The 25,064-nt window shown below is 45.1% G+C and overlaps 2 protein-coding genes across 2 annotated transcripts in view; both read right to left on the bottom strand.

Moving 5' to 3' along the window:
- The window catches only part of LOC119973343 (mucin-5AC-like), a 34,871-nt gene extending 13,750 nt beyond the window's left edge, over nt 1-21,121 (bottom strand). Inside the window, exons 1-12 of the mRNA XM_038811266.1 lie at nt 20,989-21,121; nt 19,787-19,946; nt 19,447-19,679; nt 16,786-16,972; nt 16,441-16,660; nt 14,402-14,571; nt 11,970-12,039; nt 8,441-8,541; nt 8,266-8,297; nt 5,824-5,934; nt 3,576-3,621; nt 506-537 (exon numbers count right to left, since the gene is read on the bottom strand). Coding sequence (XP_038667194.1) covers nt 506-537; nt 3,576-3,621; nt 5,824-5,934; nt 8,266-8,297; nt 8,441-8,541; nt 11,970-12,039; nt 14,402-14,571; nt 16,441-16,660; nt 16,786-16,972; nt 19,447-19,476 — 999 coding nt within the window. The 5' untranslated portion in view covers nt 19,477-19,679; nt 19,787-19,946; nt 20,989-21,121. The remainder of the gene's footprint in view (nt 1-505; nt 538-3,575; nt 3,622-5,823; nt 5,935-8,265; nt 8,298-8,440; nt 8,542-11,969; nt 12,040-14,401; nt 14,572-16,440; nt 16,661-16,785; nt 16,973-19,446; nt 19,680-19,786; nt 19,947-20,988) is intronic.
- Nucleotides 21,122-21,327: 206 nt separating this feature from the next.
- Nucleotides 21,328-25,064, bottom strand: part of LOC119973342 (mucin-2-like) — a gene marked incomplete at its 3' end in the record, with an annotated part of 57,664 nt that continues 53,927 nt past the window's right edge. The window contains exons 31-32 of the mRNA XM_038811265.1: nt 22,211-23,764; nt 21,328-21,776 (exon numbers count right to left, since the gene is read on the bottom strand). Of these exons, the coding sequence (XP_038667193.1) occupies nt 21,328-21,776; nt 22,211-23,764 (2,003 nt within the window). The remainder of the gene's footprint in view (nt 21,777-22,210; nt 23,765-25,064) is intronic.

The raw sequence follows: 25,064 nt of genomic DNA, 5'->3' as shown, positions 1-25,064 counted from the left end.
TCAGCATCCTTTTCTAATACAATATAAATCGTTATTAACTTTGAAACTTTGACGTTTTGGTGTCTACTCTGATGAGTGCAAGAAAACTCTTCGCCAGCATCTCTTTTTTCCAGCAATAATCCGGGCAATAATGATACATAAAGGAGCATAGTACATTTTAATATAAAGAATTTGTAATCTGTAACTCTCACCCAAGTTCTTGCATTTTGAAAATCAAGGCAATTACTGCATTTAATTTATTGAACATACGAGATATACCTTGAGGTCATTAACATATTACATGTTAACATTGGTTAAATGTAATAAAATGACACAATTCCAAAAGGCAGATGTTCACTTTGAGTCTATTTTCTCTTCTAAATGTATCCTCTGTAGCCAATAGAAAGTCCTCAATGTCAATATTCCAGCGGAAGCAATGGAATGGTGAAACAACTCCATTCTCTAATATGACAAGCTAATTAAATATATTCTGCGTAAAGGAGATATCAAATTTTGAATCACTTACCGCTCTCCGTGTTCCATTACTGTCCAGGCAACCTGGTTTACAAGGAAAAGTTTAATCAGTTATATGATTTTATGTGATCCAGGATCAAAGATATTTATTAATTCCCATTTTTATCTGTCTACAAATTATCAAAAGGATTGTAGATGGAGTGAAGGTAAATAAACTGACATATAGAAAGTCATATGTTTTTGACTACAGTTAGTTTCTGTCCAGATAGCCAGTGTCAATGCCAGGAGACAGCACCCAGTCACAGCACAGTCTTTCAATGAATGATTTCAGAACAGCGGAAACCCCAGCAGAAAAAAAAACAGAGCACCTGGTCTTTCTAGAATCTCTTCAGAACAAAAAAAACAGCCTCTTTAAAAAAGAACTATGGTTTTAAACAACACCTGCTCAATAAAGGAAGCTCTTCTGAGGTAATGGACCGTGAAGAGCTATAAAATCAAACAAACCTAAAACCTCCTTTGAAATAGCCTGGACCTGTCAATTAAGAGCCTTGCCAAAGTTAATGGCCCCTGAAATTTAACGTAGACAATGCAGTTCAAAGCCTTTTTAAAAATAAATTTAGAGTATCCAATTCATTTTTTTTTCCAAATAAGGGGCAATGTAGTGCGGCGAATCCACCTACCCCGCACATTTTTGAGTTGGGGGGGGAGGCTTGGTGAGACCCACGCAGACATAGGGAGAATGTGCAAACTCCACAAGACAGTGACCTGGGGCCAGGGTCGGACCCGGGTCCTCAGCGCCATGAGGCAGCAGTGCTAACCACTGCACCTCTGTGCTTCACCAATGCAGTTCAGAACTTTTAGCTTTCACAGCAAGCCATGAGGCTTGAAAAAGTTCAAGGGGAATGAAATTGAATGTGAAAAAAGCATTTCAAATGTTTCCAACACATCAAAAAGAATACCTTAATTTTATATATCTTTGAAGTTGACATGCAGGAGAGAGTTTAAGGTAAAAAGGCTAAAGATAGAAAACCTTTTCCTTCATCTGACAGATAGTTGACATGGACATGCTCGGAGAGACATCAAGGTTTAAAGGCTACAGAGAAAATACGTTTACCTTCAGCTAACAAATCTTTGAACTTGCCGCTCTGGGAGAGATTTTTAAAGATTTTCAAGGCTGCAGAGGGAACCCTTGCCACATGACCCTCATCCCGGGAATGACCCCCGATCTGAACCCCTCCAGCTCTGCCCAAGCCCCCCTCCGGCCCTCACCTCCCCTGAAACATCCCTTCTCAACATCACAGAGTTAAGTACAGAGATGGCACGCACTCACTTGCTCACCCTCACAGTCCACAGTGCATGGTCCCCGCTTATACTGATTACCAGCCGCGGGACGTGCAGCAGGGAGGGAGTGGGAGAATCATGTAAGGTCATAGCATTCCACTTTAATTTTGCTAATGGGATTGATGAGTTCCGATCAGATTCTCACTGTTTTTGGGTGAGAACTCATGGCAGGTTTGACAATCTGGCGAGAATACCGATTTGGCCTTCTCGCCCAATTCAAGGGGCCATTGGGAATCATGATTGGGGCTAGCGGACCCAGAGTCCGTCCCAACATGACTAAATTGACAACTGATACATAAAATTATATTTTTGTCCAAAGGCCTGTCCAAACTTTGGGCACTACAGGGAACGTTGTGCTTGACAGCTGACGTCTGTGATGTTAAAGTTTAATCTCTTCATGATTGTTCACATTCTTTTTTCTGAATGCTCCCTTCTATTACAATTCTTATGTTTTCAGACTTCATCACTTTCCAGCCTCCCTTTCATATGCTAAAGCGCTTCATATTGTTACTGCACTCCACCTACTGGTTTGTGATGGCAGCTGTTTGTAGCCGGAATACATGATCAGATTCTCAGATAACTCACAATGGAAGAATGTGACAGGGCCCTAAAGCACCAATAGCCATGGGTCCAACATGAAGGGTGTGCATAACAATTCTGAGAATGCCTGTCATTATGGTACTTGTAAGACTTGTCTAATGGGACAGTCATCTCATCTGTATGTAGAATATTTCGTGAAGAGAAATAACCATCTTGAATATAGGACGGAAGGTCACACTAGAGACTGTAAAACCAATTAAACACTGCATTTCCTGACTGACATTCTCATAGACCAAGACTAGAACCTGAATCTTCCTGATCTATATAGATCAATACCACACCGTGTGATGTTTGTCTCATTAAGGGACCTTACTTGTATTTAAATACTGAGTCATTTTTCTCCCTAGGATTCAATATACAAATAGATGCTGATTCTAAGTTGTAGATAGATCATAACATTACATTTAAGGTTGTAAAACGCCCTGTTAATCTGGTCCAATGGAAAAGTTCATTTAAAAAAGTGTTCACAGTTCACAAGTCACAAATACTTGTCACTTCTGAAGGTTTTCAGCATTGAGGTTTTCTACCAATAACAATGCCACAAGTCTTTACACCATGATGCCGTAACTCATGCACTAACTGGAAGAAGTTGTTGCAAGTTCAGAAATTAAGACAGTCATCTTGTTTTTTGTTGAGAAAAGAAATAAGGGCCCTTTCAGAATTGAAATAGAACATACAGAGGAGAAGGAGGCCATTCAGCCCATCGAGTCTGCACCGACCTACTTAAGCCCTCACTTCCACCCTATCCCCGTAACCCGCTTCACCTTTTTGGTCACTAAGAGCAATTTAGCATGGCCAATCCACCTAACCTCCATGTCTTTGGACAAAATACAAGCAATGTTTGAAAAATCTGGACATATTCACTGAAAGAAAATCAGGATGTATTGTAAGCAAAAGAAAAAGGGAAATGTTTATATAAAATATTAAGTCCATTTAAATAGTAGAAAACAAAAAGCCAGATCATTTTTTTCTTGGGAAGTCAGAGCAACACTCAGCCCCCAAAACACTTTTACCCACACACAGTCTGAGGTATGTTTCTGGATCCACTCTTCTTCCTTAAAGTTCTTTTCCTACTTAGTCTTCTCCACCTCTCAATTTAAACATGATTAGTCATGTGTAGCAATACAAGAGATCAACTAATATATGAATATTTCTTTGGTGTAATATAATTAAATGGTTACCTCTACATGTATAGCAGCATTTGTCAGCATCCCATATTCTGAAGGACTAAACAAAGAGAATAAACAGTAAAAAGTTAATATCATACCCACTCTTCGAATTTACAGCAATGTAATCTTTTTACCTGCAAGAATATAGAGATGGTCATACGTGTTAGAATATGACTGAAAAACCTTCCATTTGCTTACTCATGATCTTCTGAAATGCCTCAAGCCACTTCACAAACGACACGCTCAATTTAAAATAATTTCTACGAAACATTGGAAATTCACCACCCTTTTTTAAGAGCTATTAATTGGCAACTCATTTGAAAATGAAATGAAAATCGCTTATTGTCACGCGTAGGCTTCAATGAAGTTACTGTGAAAAGCCCCTAGTCGCCACATTCCGGCGCCTGTCCGGGGAGGCTGGTACGGGAATTGAACCGTGTTGCTGGCCTGCTTGGTCTGCTTTAAAAGCCAGCGATTTAGCTCAGTGAGCTAAACCAGCCCTAATCATTTGATGTAGTTACCATTTTGATGTAGTTACCATTTCACCACTTTAATGACATCTGTTTGTGATATATGTATGAGTCGGACAGAGTCCTAGTCCAAACCTCCCCTCACCAACAAAGACAAATAAATAAATATGAAAGGAAGTGCAAACAACACACAGATCAGAGAAAAATGATATGTATGCACAGAGGATTATCGAATAAAAAGTGGGTAATTTACTTTGCCTTTATGCCAGTGGAAGATTTACTTTTGGTTGGGAGACAGAGGTCCCATGGTAACTAGTCAGAACTGCCTGTACTAGATGTACACTGAGGACCATGGCGTAAAGCCGGCGATGTATGTGGATTCAAACATGTCAGACAGAGCGCCTTTTGGTTTACTAACTGTAGTAGTTTTGGGAGGGAAGACAGGACAAGAATCAGGGCCAATGTATAAGAATGTGTTGTTCTCTGTTTTGCTTTACCTGGATGGCTTGGATTTGTAATGTTGATCAAAGAACAACAAGCTTTGTTAACTACCAAAACTAATTTATTAACACTACTGAATAGGATTTGTACGTATTCCTAAAGTATGAGGTTACTACATTAAATTATGCTTCTCGAACTGCAGATCTCTCAAATATACAACTGATCTATCTTTTGCCTAGAATCCCAGAATTCACATGATATTTAAATGCCTGTTCTGTGGTTCCCTCCAGTGGTAAGCAGCATTAACATTAACTTGTTAACTCTTTACAGGCCAGTCAATATACATACCATGACAAGCAATACAGAGATATTGTGAGACACAAGAAAATATAAACAGAAACAGCAATCAGATTGGATGACAGCCACATAAAAACTGAGAAAGCGAGAAAAAGGGCGGGCAGAGCAGTGGAACCACAGAAAGATGGAGATGGGAGAAAACAACTGAGAGAAGAGGTGAAGAAAGAGATGTTATTTTATGAGGTGAGCACAAACACAGTCCATCAACAAATGACAATAACCTGCAGTTCTAATGCTTGTAATAAGTATCAGTACTATGTGGAACTCCTTTATGCAGGAAGAGATTGGGATGCCATTTTTACATCTCCGAACAACCCCCCCCCCACCCACCCCCGATGTAACCCCCAGGCTGGGCCTGATCCCCTGACGAGTACTGTATGGCGCACAGCTGGAGGGCTCTTATGCAAGGATAGTAGAGGCCGGGTAGCCGTTAGATCCAACCCAAGCACGGGTAAGTGGATTCTTCAATTCACTTAGCCGTGTGAGACTGGGACCCACCCATTGTGGATGGGACCCAGATCACGACGCCTCAAGAGATCTGGTTAGATCTTTCGAGGTGTAACGGCCTCCTCCAACATCTACCGACAGCGTCGCGGCCTGATTCGGCGGGACGTGGCTGGTAGATCGCACCCATAGCTAAAATAGAATATTGTGGTACAAACTTTGTTCCAGATTTTCAAAAATTAAATAAAATGCAACATTTCATGCGAGATAATTGCTGCAGTTAATATTGTGTCACAATGTTATGTTTTTTCATCATGTATTGATGTTTATAGTAATATCATACCAGAAAGAGATGCAAATTGAGGAGAAAGTGCAAATTCCACACAGTGACTCAATCGAGCCTGGGTCCCTGGCGCTGTGAGGGAGGACTGCTAACCACTGTGCCACCATATACTCTGAACAAAGTTAGTCTTAATCCAACTACTTTATCTGTACTTGATTTAAGATGAAGAAACATCTGGTAAAGATGAACAATATACGGTACAAACCTCACTGCAAACAGTCTGAGAGTCACAACTCTTTGTCTCTGTTATGACAATAGAGTGAACACATCTGTAGGAGGTACAAGAATTGTTGGGATCACGCCAGTGTTCACCTTCCTAGGAATGACAAATGCAACACAATAAAATAAGTACATTCAATAGATGTTTCCAAAGTAAAAAAAGCAAAAATATCACCAGTTATTGCAATCAGGGGACATTTGTAGGATTTCATAATCAGCATGGTAAATTATATCATTATACTTTTTACATGTAATAAGCCTGTGAGTTGACAGGGAATGTACAACCCACCAAGACTTTGGCTGCTAATTCTACCCACTATTGCGTGTTTAGGGATGGATTCCTTCAGTTCCACACTCTTGCCACCAGAGGTACACCTTGAGCACCCAGCCACTGAAGGGAACAGAAGGTTTACTAACTATGTGAAGAGTTTTTATATGTACTGAAGCTCTTCAGAGTTCCAGGCAATGATCCTGATCCCATATCCACCGTTTGGAATACCTGCTCTCATCAGACACGGTGGCTGCTGATCCTGTCTGGACTGAACCCTGATGTATAAAGACCTGCCTTTTCTTTGATCTTACAAGAGTGGTGTTCCACTTTGCAAGGCCCGGCCAAAATCTTGTGTTAGAACATAGAACATAGAACAGTACAGCACAGAACAGGCCCTTCGGCCCTCGATGTTGTGCCGAGCAATGATCACCCTACTTAAACCCACGTAACCCGTATACCCGTAACCCAACAATCCCCCCATTAACCTTACACTACGGGCAATTTAGCATGGCCAATCCACCTAACCCACACATCTTTGGACTGTGGGAGGAAACCGGAGCACCCGGAGGAAACCCACGCACACACGGGGAGGACGTGCAGACTCCACACAGACAGTGACCCAGCCGGGAATCGAACCTGGGACCCTGGAGCTGTGAAGCATTGATGCTAACCACCATGCTACCGTGAGGCCCCAATGGAATGGGGGGGTGGGATTCTCTCTGCACGGGGCCGGGCTGGAGAATCCCTGCGACCGGCGGGAATCGCGCCAGGCCGCCCTGACGCCGGCGCGTGATTCTCCGCAGTACGGAGAATAGGGGCCATTGACGCCGTCGTGGTTGGCACGGCGCCGGTCGGGGGCCGCTCTACGCGGCCAGCCTGCCGATTCTCAGTAATCCGCCGTTGAAGGGTCAGCGAGCAGCCTGTTGAGGAGGAGGAGGGGGGGGTCTGAACCCGGGGTGGGGGCTCCGATGTGGCCTGGTCCGCAATTGGGGAAAACCGAACGGCGGGCCGGCCTCTCTCGCTGGGGGCCTCCTTTCCTACACAGCGGCTCCTGTAGTCCTGTGCCATGTTGCGTTGGGCCTGGCGTATTGAAGGAGGCCACTGCGCATGCGCGCATTGGCGCCGACGCATGCGTGAATCCCGCGGCGCCTAGTTCGCGCCGGGAGCGCCAGCTGGAGCGGCGTGAACCAATCCAGTGCCGTACAGGCCCCTTTTAGGGGCCAGAATTAGTCCTCAGCTCGGCGCGTTCACGCCGTCGTAAAACGTGACGGCGTTTACGACGGTGTGGACACTCTGCTGTGGGATTAGAGAATCCCGCCCGGTATTTGGCATTTCGTACTCCCAGTCTAACATCCAAATCTTCTCGGAGCCTCCTGCTGAATTTACAGCCAGGGTACATCAGAAAGCATGCGGATTTCCAGGAACAATATTCTGGTTGCCTCCTGTGGTTCCTCCGCCTCCCCAGGGAGGCTGCAGCTGGGCGCCAATCAGTGCTGGTCCATACAAACATGGACCAGGCAGAACAGCACCCGGAGAATCACACCCTACATGTGTTCAGAGGCAGAGACTGCCTTCTGCGGACAAAAGGAATATGTGCAGACTTTGCACCATTTTTGAATAAACAAAGGCATGGGGAACAGTTACTCCCTGGCTCATTCACCATGGTGAAGTCTCAACCAATCAGAGCTGACTTAACAACTAATCAGCACCCTTTTCTAATGCAATATAAATTGTTATTCCCTTTGGAACTTGATGTTGTGTCTGCTCTGATGAGTGCAAGAAAAAACTTCGTCAGCATCTCTTTTTTCCAGCAATAATCTGGGCAATAACGATACTTAAAGGGGGAACATAATACATTTTGAAAATCAAAACAATTGCTGCATTTAATTCATTTAACGTACTAGATATACCTTTCGGTCATTAACATATTACATGTTAACACTGGTTAAATGTAATAAAATGATACAATTCCAAAAGGCAGCTGTTCACTTTGAGTCTGTTTTCTTTTCCAAATGTATCCTCCGTGGCCAATCAAAACTCCTGAATGTTAATGTTCCAGCGGAAGCAATGGAATGGTGAAACAACTCCACTCTCTAATATGACAAGTTAATTAAATATATTCTGCATCAAGAAAATATCAAATTCCGAACCACTTACCGCTCTCCGTGTTCCGTTATTGTCCAGGCAACCTGGTTTACAAGGAAAAGTTTAATCAGTTATATGGTTTTATGTGATACAGGGATCAAAGAAATTCATGAATTCCTATTTTTATCTGACCACAAAACTGTCAAAATGATTGCATATTGAGTTGAGCTAAAAAAAAAAACCTTACATGTAGAAACACAATTCTTTTTGTCTTCAGATAGCTTCTGTCCAGGGGGGCAAAAGCAACCTTCTTCATAAGAGGCGAACATCATCCCCGGTATCAGCTGACTAAAAATGAGAATACGGCCATTAGTATTTTAAAGAGTAGCCAATAATGGCCATAAATGTCTTTAGGTCTTAACCCAGCAATAATGCTCCAGCACTGATCCTGCCATATGTTGTGTGTCTGGTGGGAAAGCAGTAAACCTGGTGAGTTACCACAGACATCTATATGGCACCTGCCTGTCTTCTATTAATGAAAAGTGGGTGCAGGATTCTCATACTCCTTTCTTGCTGTAATTAAGCCTACTAACACATGGTAGTGGTTTTGGTCCTCACATGGTTGACCAGGAATTCTCAGGAATGGTGGTGACCCAGTGCAGCCTGGAATTACATCCGGTTTCTTGTGGAACGTCTGAGGAAATTTCATTTTTTTAAAAAATCTTTATTATTGTCACAAATAAGCTTTCATTAACAATGCACTGAAGTTCCTGTGATAATCCCATAGTCACCACACTCCAGCGCCTGTTCAGGTACACTGGGGGAGAATCCAGAAGGTCCAATTCACCTAACAAGCACATCTTTCGGGACTTGTGGGAGGAAACCAGAGCATCCGGAGGAAACCCATGCAGACAGGGGGAGACCGTGCAGACTCCGCACAGACAGTGACCCAAGCCGGGAATCGAATCTGGGACCCTGGAGCTTTGAAGCAACAGTGCCCACCATTGTGCTACCTTGCCACCCAAATTCAGACCAAATTAAAATGTTAACCTGTTCAAGGTAGCTTTTTTAAAATTAAATTGGAGTTCACTAAAATGTGGTTGTTGATTAGTGTTTGTACTGTATTAATTTTCTGATCTAACGTCCGAGTGAAATTGCACACTTGGCATGATTATTTGGATTTGTTGCCAATGCAAAACTGCTTGGAAGAATTGGTATTGTACTTTGATTGTGATTTGCAGTTTTAATATAATAAGTTATATTTTTGTGCTTGTTCATTCAAGGGATGGATCACTAGCAAGGTCAGCGTTTATTGTCCACTATTAATGGCCCTTGAGCAGGTGGCAGTTAACGGCCTTCTTGAGCCAGTGGGTGCTGTGGACACACCCATTGTAGAGTTGGGGAGAAATTTCCAGGGTTTTGCTGCAGTGAAAATGAAGGAGTGACATTATAGTTCCAAGTCAGGTAAATGACTAAGAGAGGAACTTGCAGGTGGTGGTGTTCTTGTAGATGGGGAAAATAGTGGGTTCAGAAGCTGCTGTCGATTAACTCCGGGGAGGTTTCTGTGGTGCATCTTGTAAATGGTACTACTGTGCACCAGTGGTGGAAGTGGTGAATGTTTAAAGTGTAGGTCAAGTAGGCTGCTTTGTCCTGCATGGTGACGAGCTTCTTCAGTGTTTGTAGAGCAGGACTCATGCAGGCAAGTGAAGGCATTCCATCACACTCTTGACTTATGTCTTGTAGTTGGTGAAGGTTTTAGAGAGTCTGAAAGTGAGGCAACACCTTAGAAAACCTAATCTCTGACCATCTTGTAAAGCCATGTTATTTATATACCTGATCAAATTGAATTTGGGGGTCAACAGTATCACCTCTCCTTATATCCCAGGATGCTAATAGCAGGCATTTGGTGATGGCGAGGCTGTTGGATGTTAAGGGAAGTGTAATAGCTTTGAGATTGGCCAATTGGAATACGAGTTCCCTGATTAGTGGCCCAATCAGGGAAGTTCTTCTTTGTATATAACAGGGAGTGTCAGATCCTCTGCACTCCCAGTGTTGATAGCAAGCGGAATGCACCTGGGTGTCCTGCTGTTGGTTTTGATAATAAAAGGGATTCTGGTGAAGGGACTTTCGCCACCATGTACTTATTATAGGAAGGTGGTTACATGTTTTCTTGATGGATGTGCTTGTTGCCTGCCACATGTGGAATGGAAGTTACTTCCCACTTATCAGCTTAAGTGTGAATGTTGTCCCAGTCTTGTTCCATGCAGGCATAGATATCTTTATTTTCTGAGAAGCTGTGAATTGAACTGAACACTATTCAATCATCAGTGAACATCCTCACTTCTGATCCTATGATGGAGGGAAGGTAATTGATTAAGCAGCTAAAGTCAGTTGGGCCAAGGAATCCCTGCAGTGATTTAATCTCCACCCTAAATGGTTAACCCTTTTTCTAGGACTGCAGGGGGAACAAAAGTAAAGCTTGCATACAGGCCTTTAATGACCATCAGAAGTTTCAAAGCACTTGTAGTCAATGGAATAAGTGTAACCACTTGCAATTTAGAAAATGTGGTAGCCAATTTACATTTAGCAATTGAGATTGAGCTAATCTGTTTTTGTGAAATTAATTGAGGGACAGAAATATTGACCTGGACACTGGGGATAACTCCTCCCTGTTCTTTAAAATGGTGTAATTGGATCTTTCATCCCTAGTTTTAGGCTCCCCAACCAGAGAATTATTTTCCTAACATCTATTCTTAGGATTTTATGGTTCAGTGAGATCTCGCCTTTGATTCTCCGTTCCGTCACACCGATGGGATCCTCCATTCCCATTGCAGGTTTGGCTGAGCACAAAATTTTACGTCCTCGCTGGCAGCGATCGTGAGGCAGACTTGCAACAGAGAAACCAAGACCGGGAGCGAGATTCTCCGCAAATGTGGAGAATCGTAAAGGCTTCTGTGGGACAGGCTGAGACCCATGGCAGCCTTCATGCCCACTTCCGGGTCCGATTCTTCCCCCCCCCCCCCGGGCGGGGCTAGGAGCGCGGCCCTGTGCGTCATGGCGGCGTGGCCTTGACGACGGTCGTCAAGGCCGCCCGTCAAGCGTCACACCGGCTGACACGGCCGATGAAGTCGTCTGCACATGCGCAGGTTGGACAACGCGGTGGCTTGATCTTGCGTGGCGGCGGAGGGAAAAGAGTGCGTCTGTTACGGACGCACGGCCTGCGATCGGTGGGCACCGATCGTGGGCCTATGCCCCCCTTGGCACGGCCGTGGTACTGCTGTACCAATTGGGTCCCCAGATGCCCCAAACGGGCATCTGGTGCCCGTTTCACGACGGCAGCGAGCAGGTGTGTTTGCTGCCGTGTTGAAACGGGCGTGAAGGCCCGGCCGCTCGGCCCATCGGCCTCGGAGAATCGCTGCTCGCCGTAAAAATCGAGCGGCGATTCGTGGCGTGTGTCGGGCGTGGGGGGGGGGGGGATAGCGGGAGGGCGTGAAAAATGTCGGGAGGCCCTCACGCTATTCTCCCACCCGGCGTGGGGGGCGGAGAATCGCGCCCCTAGTCTACTCAGTCTCTTGATATCCTCATGAGCTCCAGAAGAAATGGACTGTAAATGCAAGCTGTGCAGGGTGAAATGAGATTCCCATTGCCAGCTGTGACCAAATGGATGAGGGGAGGGGATAGGTTGTTTTTGATGCTAAGCTTTTGTAATGGGCACATGATAATATGTAAAACTTAATCAAACTGAAATTGCATGTAAGAGACTATATCATACTTACTTGTTTTCGCAATAATCATCTCCCTTCCTTTCGCAAGGCTTATAAATGAATGTTGCATTGCAGGGGAAAGCTATTAAAAGTGATCAAAAAATACACAAGCAGTCAGAGAAACCATCAGAAATGAAAGAAAACATGACCTAATTTTAAATGAACTGAAACTAGTAATACAATTCCTCTGAGACGAACATTAACACACACTCCCACTGTGGCATTTCTAAACTTTGAAATTAAGGTTATTAGTATGACCAGAGAATTAAAAAAAATATGCTCATGCAGTTTTCTTGACTATAATATGTTCTTCAACGGGAGAAAATTCACAGAAAAAACAAGCTGTGTTTAAGAATCATAGAATCTACAGTACAGAAAGAAGCCATTGAGCCCATCAAGTCAGCACCGGCCCTTGGAAAGAGTGCCTACCCAAGCCCACACTTCCAACCTATCCCTATAACCCAGTCTAACATTTTTTGGACACACAGGTCACTTTAGCATAGCCAATTCACCTAACCTGTGTAGGCTGAGCAGACACCATGGGCCGAGTGGCCTAATTGTGCTCCTGTGCGTTATGATCTTATGGTCTTATAAGCCTGTCTGTCTCCACCATCTGTAAAATTCCCTGACAGCATAGAACATAGAACAGTACAGCACAGAACAGGCACTTCGGCCCTCAATGTTGTGCCGAGCCATGATCACCCTACTCAAACCCACGTATCCACCCTATACCCGTAACCCAACAACCCCCCCCTTAACCTTACTTTTATTAGGACACTACGGGCAATTTATCACGGCCAATCCACCTAACCCGCACATCTTTGGACTGTCAGAGGTAACCGGAGCACCCGGAGGAAACCCACGCAGACATTGGGAGAATGTGCACACTCCACACAGACAGTGACCCAAGCCGGGAATCGAACCTGGCACCCTGAAGCAACTGTGCTAACCACTGTGCTGCCCTTTCAGAACTTAACAACTTTTGTAGGAGACTAATGAAATAGTTTGGGCACATGAAATACCAGAAGAGCCGTGGAGAGTGATTTGGGCCTCCTAGCACAGGAGATGGACAAAGCAAAAAATCATTAGTCAGGGAGATGGAGCAAGGAGAAGCCAATTATTGGTTGCATGCCTTGTCCCGTTACATCTTTATCCTTTTCCACCCTTCCTACAGGAAGGAGACAAACAACTCTATGTTCATCCTGCCATTCTGCAGACACCATAGAAGATACTGGCATTGCCATTTCCAGATCCGACACGACGGCCGGCAGTGGAGAAGGTGAACCTTGAGATGGGGTATTGTGAGAAAGTCATGCCTTATTTTAACATTGGTTTCATTTACTTAGTGGGCTGAAATCACTGGTTGAGTTTTAAAAGACTGAACAACAGCAATTCAGTGACTCAACACAACAGCTTCTTAGTGGGGTGGGAGTGGGAGTGTGGGCGGGGGTGTGGTGGGTGGGGGGGGGGTTGGGTGGGGGGGCAAACATATGCATAATGCTACCGTTAAAATTCCAAAACCTTAAAATGGAGTCAGGCTGTCTAGAAGAATCCATTAAAGATAATCACCTTCGAGGAATGTGAATGACCACATCTCCCGACCCATTCACAAAACTTTCAGACAATCACCTGCACCTTTAACTGGAGGTGCTCCATGCCAGTAGACAAAATTATTTTAGGCAATGGAGCCTAGCTGAGAAAGGAAAACTCCCAGCCATAATCGAATAATGTCTAAACCAAGGGCCTGGACTCAACTTGCTGACCTTGTTTGGGTCACTGGTCAGATGGTGGGAGGGAATTATGTGGTGTGTCAGCTAACCTGTTTTAATGTTTTTGAAGAATTGCTTTTTTTCCCAAGCCAGAGAGCATAAGAAGGAGGACTTTACTGGATACTATCTCTCTCTCTCTATCCATCCTACAATCTCCCCGAACTGTTGTTTGACCATCCAAACAGCGTAGGCAATGTTTTAAGAATCATCCTAGCAGCTGCTGACTCAAGAAGGATATGTTATCTGTGAGCGATTCAGTGGATTTGAGTTAAAATCTGCTGAATGGTGCGTTCAGCAGGCTGTTTCTGGGCACCTGCAGTGCACTTAGAATGAATACTTGCTAGCGAGCTTCAGCTGGCCAACAGGAAAAGCTGATCGCACATCCATACATTTTCTCTGACTGAACTTCTCCTTATCAACCAGGCAGTTGTTGCTTTCTGCCTATTTCAAGCTGCTTACTGGAACCCAGGCATTAACATGCCTCAGGCTGAAAATCTGGGCGAGCAATTTGCTCCATTCTTCCCACCAACACAACTCACTCAAAACCCACACGCTATAAAAATTGTCCCCAAATTCTCACATTTAAAAAAATAAGCTATTGACTGAATCAAAACCGAATATATATTTTTCTTAATAATGCTCTATTTAACTACTTTCTCAATGCAGAGTACTTACGACATTGATCTGTAGAAGACCTCCAGTCAACACATGTGTCTTCTCTGCAGCTGTCAGCAGCAGCTTCTACATTTTCACAGGTCAGTTCTATAGATTTGGTTAGGCAGTAGTCCTCTCTACAGCTTTTACTGTAAGGCTCAAGCACACTGGTGCTACAGTTTTCGAATGGTCTGTGGGGGGAACAAAAAAAACTCTGAAGAAAAGCCTCATGACCTTCTACAATATATTCTGAAATCTCAAGTTCTATTTTTAGTTAATCCTAATCACCAATGTGATGCCTAAAACAACAGTTTATTTGGTTCGTTCCATCTGATGCGATGGCGGTTCTCTCCTCCGCCCCCCCTTTCAAACCACAACATCACAACTGGGTTTCCAAGTAGAGCGAGTTAGGCAGATTGCCTATCCAAGTTAATGGGAGCTTTTATTTTACAGAAACAACCCCAGAGAGCAACCTGCTAGTTGTATAAAGGTGCAATAAATACATTGCCTCATGTTCCATTAGGCATGGAAGAGAAGAACAGGTTGAGCTAAGCCATCACTAGCTCTCATTTTCTCTACAACTCTATAATAAGAACATTTGGATTTACAAAGCAGTGAATTTCTTCTAAAGGGCAGTGTCTGTTATGAAGGCAAATGTGGTTAGTTATTTTTGCAAAACATTAAAGCCGAAGGGAGCCGAAGGAATTCCGCCGGCCGACGGAAGTCTGCGCATGGCGGAGTCTATGGCCGACGCGAAAGGGAAAGAGTGCCCCCATGGCACAGGCCTGCCCGCAGATCGGAGGGCCCCGATCGTGGGCCAGGCCACCGTAGGGGCACCTACGGATCGTCATTACAGCAGCGTGACTTCGGCCCATCGTGGGCCGGAGAATCGGCCGGGGGGTGGGGGGGGGGGGGGGGGGGGACCGACCGGCACGGCGCGATTCCCGCCCCCGCCGATTCTCCGGCCCCCCCCCCCCCCCCCCCCCCCCGGCCGGGTCGGAGAATCCCGCCCCTGGTGCCCATGAAGGGTGCATGTTACTTTACTCCATGGGCATCACAAGACGTCCTCCTGTTCTTTCAGCAAGCATCACACCCTAATCATCTGATGGCTGAGGAGGTGGAATCTGAGGTGGGTAACTCCATGATTTAATCCTGCCAGCCAACAGGCCTGTCTCCCATCTCTCACCAGGCCATTTTCAATCAGGATTGGGGTGTTCTGAGGTTGGTAATGGCCACCTGCCCACAAAGAGGGAGTAGTCTCTGAGGCCAATTAACTAGCAGTTTAATTCCACTCTACAGGCACTGGCAGGAATTTTCCATTTGGCATGCAAGTCCCCCAATTGAAATGTGCCTGAGAAATTGAGGTGCCCCCCCCCCCCCATAACTCCCCCCAGAGAGTAGGCAGACCTTGAATGGGGAAAGGGAAAGAGAGTGTCTGTCCAGTTAGGAGACACATCCCCACTGCCCAACATAACCATAGAGCCGCTGAAGGGATTCACAATGCAGACCTGGAAGCTGTGGCATTTTGGAATTTTAAAAGAAATTCTCAGGCTTTTCAGTGAGCTCCTCCATCTCGAGGTGCCCACGCTCTCGCCTGTCTGCATTGACAGCCAGTGCAATGGCGCTGCTATTGTCTCACGGTTTTGGAGAAACTCCCGTATATTGCCTCCCATCTCAAACACCCTCATGCCGTTTCTACTTGGATGGTCAGCATTCACACCAAGGCCACCAACCGGCCTGCTCATTACAAATCCTGCCAGGTCCCAGCAAGGGAGTCATGACCTGAAAATGCTCCTGGCCTCAGAATCCCAGCTCCAGAAGTACAGACAGCCCGTAGACATTTGAAAATTATTTCAAAATGTATCTAGAGCTGGTTTAGCTCAGTGAGCTAGACAGCTGGTTTGTAATGCAGAACAAGGCCAGCAGCGCAGGTTCAATTCCCGTACTAGCTTACCCGAACAGGCGCCGGAATGTGGCAACTAGGGGCTTTTCACAGTAACTTCATACTTGTGCCAATAAAAGATTACTATTATTAAGTTAGAATTTAAGGTTTTACATACGTCTCTGAAATGACGTCGCACACAGGTGCCTCAAGTACGTCGGGAGGACAAGTCGGTTTAATTTCCGGTACACAGGACTGATTTTGAGGTGCTGAATTACAATGGGGCTTATTGGGGTCATCAACCTTCCAGTCAAGCGCTGTTTGATGGCAGCAATCGGAGGGCTCTATTTTTCCATCGGGTCTCATGCAGTCATCAGTGGAAGTGTTGGTGCAAGAGCCTGAGACAAAAAACATAAAACATTTGCCCTAGTTGCATGAGCAATATCAAGCCACCCGCATCTTTACTCTGCAACGAGACATAAATATGGCAAACAACATAACATGAAAATGTGAAATCACGTACCACACTGTCCTTGTGTATTATTGTAGAAGAACCTTTCTGCCACCATGATTTTAAAGTTGTTGCGAGAAGCAACGATAGTTGTTTTAATTTCACTGAAATAAATATGCACAGACCAGTAGTTCTGTTGAGTGACACTTATGTCACCTACTGTGTGGGGGATTTCTTTTTGACTTCCATCAACTGTGAGCTGTAATATTTAAAACACAGTTTTATTGAAACCATCCCGAATGAGCAAGCAGTCTGTCACGTCTAGAAAGTAAATTTGGACATTGTTATCTATAACAAAAGCACAATACTGCGGGTGCTGGAGATTTGAAACAGAATTTGAAAATGCTGGAAATACTCAGCGTGGCAGGTATCGTCTGTGGAGAAAGGAACAGAGTTACTGGTGAGAATTGTACCAGGCCCACATGCTGCAGAAATGAGGCAGGGGTGCTGTTAAAATTGCAGGGAACCATGGCTGGTTGATTCCCTGACCATGTTCTGACCATGTTAGGGGGCAGCAGGGTAGCATGGTGGTTAGCATAAATGCTTCACAGCTCCAGGGTCCCAGGTTTGATTCCCGGCTGGGTCACTGTCTGTGTGGAGTCTGCACGTCCTCCCCCTGTGTGCGTGGGTTTCCTCCGGGTGCTCCGGTTTCCTCCCACAGTCCAAAGATGTGCGGGTTAGGTGGATTGGCCGTGATAAATTGCCCGTAGTGTCCTAATAAAAGTAAGGTTAAGGGGGGGGTTGTTGGGTTACGGGTATAGGGTGGATACGTGGGTTTGAGTAGGGTGATCATGGCTCGGCACAACATTGAGGGCCAAAGTGCCTGTTCTGTGCTGTACTGTTCTATGTTCTATGCTGTCAGGGAATTTTACAGATGGTGGAGACAGACAGGCTTATAAGACCATAAGATCATAACGCACAGGAGCACAATTAGGCCACTCGGCCCATGGTGTCTGCTCAGCCATTCAATCATGGCTGATATTTTTCTCATCCCCAATCTCCTGCCTTGTCCCCATAGCCCCTGATCCCCTTATTAATCAAGAACCTATCTATCTGTGTCTTAAGGACACTCAGTGATTTGGCCTCCACAGCCTTTTGCGGCAAAGAGTTCCACAGATTCACCAGCCTCTGGCTGAAGAAATTCCTCCTCATCTGTTTTAAAGGATTGTTCCTTTAGTCTGAGATTGTACCCTCTCTGGTTCTAGTTTTTCTACTTGTGGAAGCATCCACTCCATCCAGGCCTCACAGTACTCTCTTTTCATACACTATAAATATTTGTTTCCCCTGACATTGATGTTTTCTTGTGAATTGTGCTGATGCGTTCAAAATGCAAAGCACAGAAATATCTATTTTTTTGGCAATACGGCCAAAGAGCAGCTTTAGCTGCTCCATATGGAATTTTCCTGTCAGAAGGGCGGCCCTTGCTGGTGCTGAAATACAGCCAATGAATGTGGTTGGTCTCTTGAGAGATCAGATGACAGCCCTTCTGAGACATTTAAAGTGTGCCCCAAACCCCAGTCCTGGTGCCAATGGGGAAATACCTCTACAGCTGTAGTCACAATCCCACCATTTCCTCAGGCACATGTTTCCCCAGATACAATGGATGCCTGGCAGCCAATTCTATTTCTGAACATTTTAAAAGTGCTGAGAAGCCTCTACCTAGAGGTTCTGTCATTCTCCTGTACATGTGCCAGCAAGCTAATGCTCTCTGTGCTTGATGGCCTCCTCTTGATCCTGCAGTGTCAGAAACCCACCCCATTATCTTAATTGGGCATCCAGTATACCCACAGCCATAAATTGGCCATTCCTTCAAAAGTCGAGTTGTATGATTATTTCCGGCATGTTGTGGTTTGGAACGTTCTCCTAACACTGGGTTCCCAATCACAGGATGAAAGTCTAGACCATGGGACCCAATTATAGTTCCCCCATCACTCAAACTGCCGCAGCACACACCAGTAACAGTTTGGCCTGTATTTTTTAACAGTTCATTACACAAGGGCAGTATGGTAGCACAAGTGGAGAGCACTGTGGCTTCACAGTGCCAGGGTCCCAGGTTCGATTCCTCGCTGGGTCATTGTCTGTGCAGAGTAGGCACCTTCTCCCCGTGTCTGCGTGGGTTTCCTCCGGGTGCTCTGGTTTCCTCCGGGTGCTCTGGTTTCCTCCCATGGTCCAAAGACGTGCAGGTTAGGTGGATTGGCAATGATAAGTTGCCCTTAGTGTCCAAAAAGGGTAGGAGGGGTTAGTGTGTTACGGGGATATGGTGGACGGGAGGGCTTAAGTGGGTCGGTGCAGCCTCGATGGGCCGAATGGCTCCTTCTGCACTGTATGTTCTATCCAAGATGTGCAAGTCGAAAGATGTGTCGGTTAGGTGGAGTGGCCATGATCAATTGCCCCTTAGTGTCCAAAGATGTCTAGATTAGGTTAAGGGGTTATTGGGATAGGGTGGGGAAGTGGGCTTGGGTGGAATGCTCTTTCAGAGGGTCGGTGCAAACTCGATGGGCCGAATGGCGTTCTTCTGCATTGTAGGATCTCTATATATAAATTTGGATTCAATCAGTCATTGTTCTTTAAACGTTCCACTGATATGTGGAACTAGTTGATTATTTGGCCAGTTAATTTTACGTAAGCAGATGTTGGACAGTGTCAGTAAAATATTAACTGCAAAATACCTACCTCAAAGGCTGCATTAGTTGAAATAGTCATCCGAATGCCTTTATAAAAGATATTTAGTGCTTTTGGACAAGAAAAAGGATAGGAAGGAATGCACAGGTAATTATCCACTTGAACCGTGAAGTTGTATTTTGGATCTCGTTCTTCAACAAGAATGTACGTGCAATCCTTGAAGAAATTATAATTCAGCCCATTAAAGGTTATGTAGTGTGGATCTCCCCATACACGGCATTCACCTAAAAAGTAAGCAGAATATGGTTTGCAAGGTTATTTTGTGATGAGGGAAATGCAATAAATAGTTCTAATGATTCAGCAGTGATTTGATCAGGCAAGAGATACTAACATCCACATTCCCAAGACTGGCAGCCACATTCATTTATTACTTCAATTGGCTTCAAATGATTAGGACACGTAGGCTTTTCTTGTGTGCATTGTTTTATTGTGACAATTTGTCCATCCACACAATCTTTTATAGCACAGTTTTCAGTCCATGGTCCACGGCGCTAATGAAAGAAAGAAAGACTTACAATTAAGTGGTGCTTTTCATGAGCACCAGAAATTGCAAAGCACTTTATAGCTACTGAAGTACCTTTAAAGTCTAGTCACTGATATAATGTAGGAATTGTGGCAACTAATTTGAATACAGCAATCTCCCACAAGAACAATGCGTTAACGAGGGGATAATGTGCTTTTGTTACGTTGGTTGTGGAACTATTGGCCAAGGTACCTGGGATAACTCCCCTGTTATTCTTTAAAACAGTGCCATATGATCTTTTATATCCACCTGAAAAGGCAGATGGGTTCTCGATTTAACAGTTCGTCAGAAAGATAGTCTCTGACAATATAGCACTCTCTTAGTACTGCATTACAGTGTTAGACTTGATTTTTGGGCTCAGATCCGGGGTCTGCATTATACATGCCCCTGCTGTTGGGTGTGGTTTCCAGCATGTGGAATGTAAAGCAAGGGAGGACCTGACCCATGACAATCCCATCTACTCATAATCTGTGGCGGATGGAAGGGAGGGAGGGGGTGCGGGGAGGTGGGTGTGTTTAGCCCGCTAATCAAGAGTCAGTTAGACATTTTACAAGCCAATTATTCCTGAAGAACAACCGTTGATCAGAACACCTGGGATAACTGCCCTGCCATTGTGTAGAGTAGTGCCATGTGGTCTTCTACATCCCACACCATAAAACCTGTATCGTGGTCAGTAAATTGGGAGTGGGCAGCCTGAATTTAGAAACTACATTCGCCATAGGGTGGGAAGGAAGCTGGGAGTGGTTAGACCTTCAGCAGCAGCCCTTTGCAGATTAAGGGTGGCTCACCTAAAATGGAGACCCCCCTTCTTCCTACCCAACCTTACCCTCCTAAGACCCAATTTCCCCCACCCTCCCTGGTAAATCACAGACTGCTGTGATGTATTATTCTTGTTGAGCAGGAGAAATATTTTTTCCTTCGAGGAGGAAGCAAAATTATGAAGTCCCTTTTTTAAGAAGAGCAATGTATTCAAAGCTATTACAACATATGTTTTATTTAAAAATTCTTACCGAGCAAGCTGTCGTGATGATTGTAGAAGTGGTTGTGGAAGAGATAGTAGGGGTGGAGGTGGTTACGGGGGTGACGGTGGAGGTGGTTGTGGGGGTGGTTGTGGAGGTGGTTGTGGGGGTGACAGTGGAGGTGGTTGTGGTTGTGGGGGTTGTTGTGGGGGTGGTTGTGGGGGTGGTTGTGATGGTGGTTGTGGGGGTGGTTGTGGGGGTGGTTGTGATGGTGGTTGTGGGGGTGGTTGTGGGGGTGGTTGTGGAGGTGGAGGTGGTTGTGGGGGTGACAGTGGAGGTGGAGGTGGTTGTGGGGGTGACAGTGGAGGTGGAGGTGGTTGTGGGGGTGACAGTGGAGGTGGAGGTGGTTGTGGGGGTGACAGTGGAGGTGGAGGTGGTTGTGGGGGTGGTTGTGGGGGTGGTTGTGATGGTGGTTGTGGGGGTGGTTGTGGAGGTAGTTGTGGAGGTGGTTGTGGGGGTGATGGTGGAGGTGGGGGTGATGGTGGAGGTGGGGGTGGTTGTGCTGACTATTACACAACATACTCTAATTCTGTAGTCAAGACACATGGGACTAATATCGGAAGGTGGTGGGGTGCATTTGAGTCCTTGTGAATCACATGTCACCCTGTCAGTTGTTTCTGAGATTGGCCGATTGGGCTTTTTAACAGCTTCGCAATGAATGTTATTAAATGTATCAGTGGAACGACATAGGTTCTCTGGTGATTCATGATCTCCTCTGGCTGTTATATTTGGTGTATTTCTATTGCTCCATTCTGACCAATAACCCAGACAAGGCTCCACTGCGAAATAAAAAAGAGAAACATTTATCGGCTTATATAAATGCAAAATAAGGAAAGAAAAATGGAATTGGAATTTACAATGCTTTCATAACCTTGAGACATCTGCAAAGTGCATTACAACTAATTAAGTCACTTCCATTATTTCTGAAATGGTTCTGAAATGATTTCATTTCATGGGGCAATCATGTGCAGGCATATTTCAAAATGCAGACAGGACTCTGAATGTCATTTTTGGTTGGAAATGGTCAAAGTGATCACCAGTCACAATTCGATTGCTTCCATTTTCAATGGAGCAGGAAAGCTTTTCCAGGCGCCTCAAAAAAAAATCAACACCACAGTCATCACAATACCCCAGCTGTCCACAATTCTGCCCCCCCCCCCCCCCCCCCCCCCCCCCCCACCACCACATTCACCACCCTTTGCCCCACACTTACATGTTGTGGTTGAAGTGGTCGTAGTTGTGGTTTCGGGTGTTGTGGTTTCGGGTGTTGTGGTTACAGATGTTGTGGTTGGGGATGTTGTGGTTTCGGGTGTTGTGGTTACAGATGTTGTGGTTACAGATGTTGTGGTTTCGGGTGTTGTGGTTTCGGGTGTTGTGGTTTCAGATGTTGTGGTTTCAGATGTTGTGGTTGGGGATGTTGTGGTTACAGATGTTGTGGTTTCAGGTGTTGTGGTTTCAGATGTTGTGGTTACAGATGTTGTGGTTTCAGGTGTTGTGGTTTCAGATGTTGTGGTTTCGGGTGTTGTGGTTTCGGGTGTGGTGGTTTCGGGTGTTGTGGTTACAGATGTTGTGGTTGGGGATGTTGTGGTTACAGATGTTGTAGTTTCGGGTGTTGTGGTTTCGGGTGTTGTGGTTTCGGGTGTTGTGGTTTCGGGTGTTGTGATTACAGATGTTGTGGTTGGGGATGGTGTGGTTACAGATGTTGTGGTTTCGGGTGTTGTGGTTGGGGATGTTGTGGTTACAGATGTTGTGGTTGGGGATGTTGTGGTTTCGGGTGTGGTGGTTTCGGGTGTTGTGGTTACAGATGTTGTGGTTGGGGATGTTGTGGTTACAGATGTTGTGGTTTCGGGTGTTGTGGTTTCGGGTGTTGTGGTTTCGGGTGTTGTGATTACAGATGTTGTGGTTGGGGATGGTGTGGTTACAGATGTTGTGGGTTCGGGTGTTGTGGTTTCGGGTGTGGTGGTTTCGGGTGTTGTGATTACAGATGTTGTGGTTGGGGATGTTGTGGTTACAGATGTTGTGGTTTCGGGTGTTGTGGTTGGGGATGTTGTGGTTACAGATGTTGTGGTTGGGGATGTTGTGGTTTCGGGTGTGGTGGTTTCGGGTGTTGTGGTTACAGATGTTGTGGTTGGGGATGTTGTGGTTACAGATGTTGTGGTTTCGGGTGTTGTGGTTTCGGGTGTTGTGGTTTTGGGTGTTGTGATTACAGATGTTGTGGTTGGGGATGGTGTGGTTACAGATGTTGTGGTTTCGGGTGTTGTGGTTTCGGGTGTGGTGGTTTCGGGTGTTGTAGTTACAGATGTTGTGGTTGGGGATGTTGTAGTTTCAGATGTTGTGGTTTCGGGTGTTGTGGTTTCGGGTGTTGTGGTTTCGGGTGTTGTGGTTACAGATGTTGTGGTTGGGGATGTTGTGGTTACAGATGTTGTGGTTTCGGGTGTTGTGGTTTCGGGTGTTGTGGTTTCGGGTGTTGTGGTTTCGGGTGTTGTGGTTACAGATGTTGTGGTTGGGGATGTTGTGGTTACAGATGTTGTGGTTTCGGGTGTTGTGGTTTCGGGTGTTGTGGTTTCGGGTGTTGTGGTTACAGATGTTGTGGTTGGGGATGTTGTGGTTACAGATGTTGTGGTTTCGGGTGTTGTGGTTTCGGGTGTTGTGGTTTCGGGTGTTGTGGTTACAGATGTGGTTTCGGGTGTTGTGGTTTCAGTTGTTGTGGTTTCAGATGTTGTTGTTGGGGATGTTGTAGTTGTTGTACTTGTCACACTTGTACTTTCTAAACAAAAAAATAACAATAGATCATTAGATCAGTACAATATATTTTGATTTGAGTATCAGCCATATTTAGCAACGAGATTACAGAAGTACAATTTCACTTTCTTTCAAATATATAAATTAGCACTGCAGCTTTTGAATCCAGTGCATTGATGATAGACTATTGACTGCTCATGCTGTGGGCTAATTTAAAATCTGTGCAAAGCTGAAGTAGTTACTGAGGCCATCAGGAAAAAAAACTGTCTTCTTGTGTTTACTGCAAAGCTTGTGCCATTAAAAGCTATCAACTTATATTAATTACAATTTCTTTTGGAAGGCACAAACATCATCAGGAACTGGTTGCAAACAAAATAGCAATACAGAACATGTACATTTCCAAACATAAGAACGTAACGAAAAGAAGCTGGAGGGCAATGTGCCTCCTTGAGCCTACTCGACCATATAACATGGCTGCGCTGCCTCAACTGTACTTTTCCAATTGCTTCCCATATACTTAAATCTCAGAGACCAGGGGCTTAATTGTATGGCCCTGTCACAGCAGGGTGGAGGGATGGGGGATGGGGGGGGGGGGGGGGGGTGCTTGTGTAAGTTAATACTAAGGTGTGGGAACACATTTGGGATTTAAAATTGCCAATTGACTATGTCTTTCTGTAAAATGGATGGCAACTGTTGAAAGCAACAGAGAAGAATGGGTACCTCAACTGTCCCATTGATACTCCGGCACTGCCAGATCGCCGGATATGCAGCACAGCTGCCTGTTTCAGGCTTAAATCAGCTCAAATGTGCAGTCTAGAAGCCAATGGCAATGGGAATCTGCAGGTAAAGTTGGCTGCAGGTGCACACATCCTGGAGAGTCTGGCAAAAAAAGTCTGGTGGAAAAGATCTGTGCTCAATTTCCCCTCCAGAGCATGCATCATTCAAATGCTATTTGAACATTAAGTTCAGGAAAATGGAAACCGTGAAATTATCACAGGTTATTGTAAAACCCCATCTGGTCCTGTAAGTTCTTTGGGGAAGGAAATTTACTGTCTTTATCTGATCTGGCCTACATGTGACTCCAGAGTCACAGCAAATGTGTTTGACTCTTAAGTGCCTTCTGAATTGGCTGAGCAAGCTGCTCAGTTGTCTCCCCACCAGTCACTGTTCTGGTGGTATTCTGCAGTCCAAATTCAGTTTTTGTTTGGACAAGTTTTATACTTCCTCCTCTGTCACCTTCCCAATGTCATTCAATATCCTGGGATTCACGCTATCTTGTCCTGGTGACCTTGGTACTTCTCGGCCCATTCATGTCAGGAATTTTT

This window comes from Scyliorhinus canicula, chromosome 11 (genome assembly GCF_902713615.1).
Source record: "Scyliorhinus canicula chromosome 11, sScyCan1.1, whole genome shotgun sequence".
NCBI lineage: Eukaryota > Metazoa > Chordata > Chondrichthyes > Carcharhiniformes > Scyliorhinidae > Scyliorhinus > Scyliorhinus canicula.
Note: the sequence above shows the minus strand (reverse complement) of the source record. Positions and strands in the feature narration are given on the sequence as shown.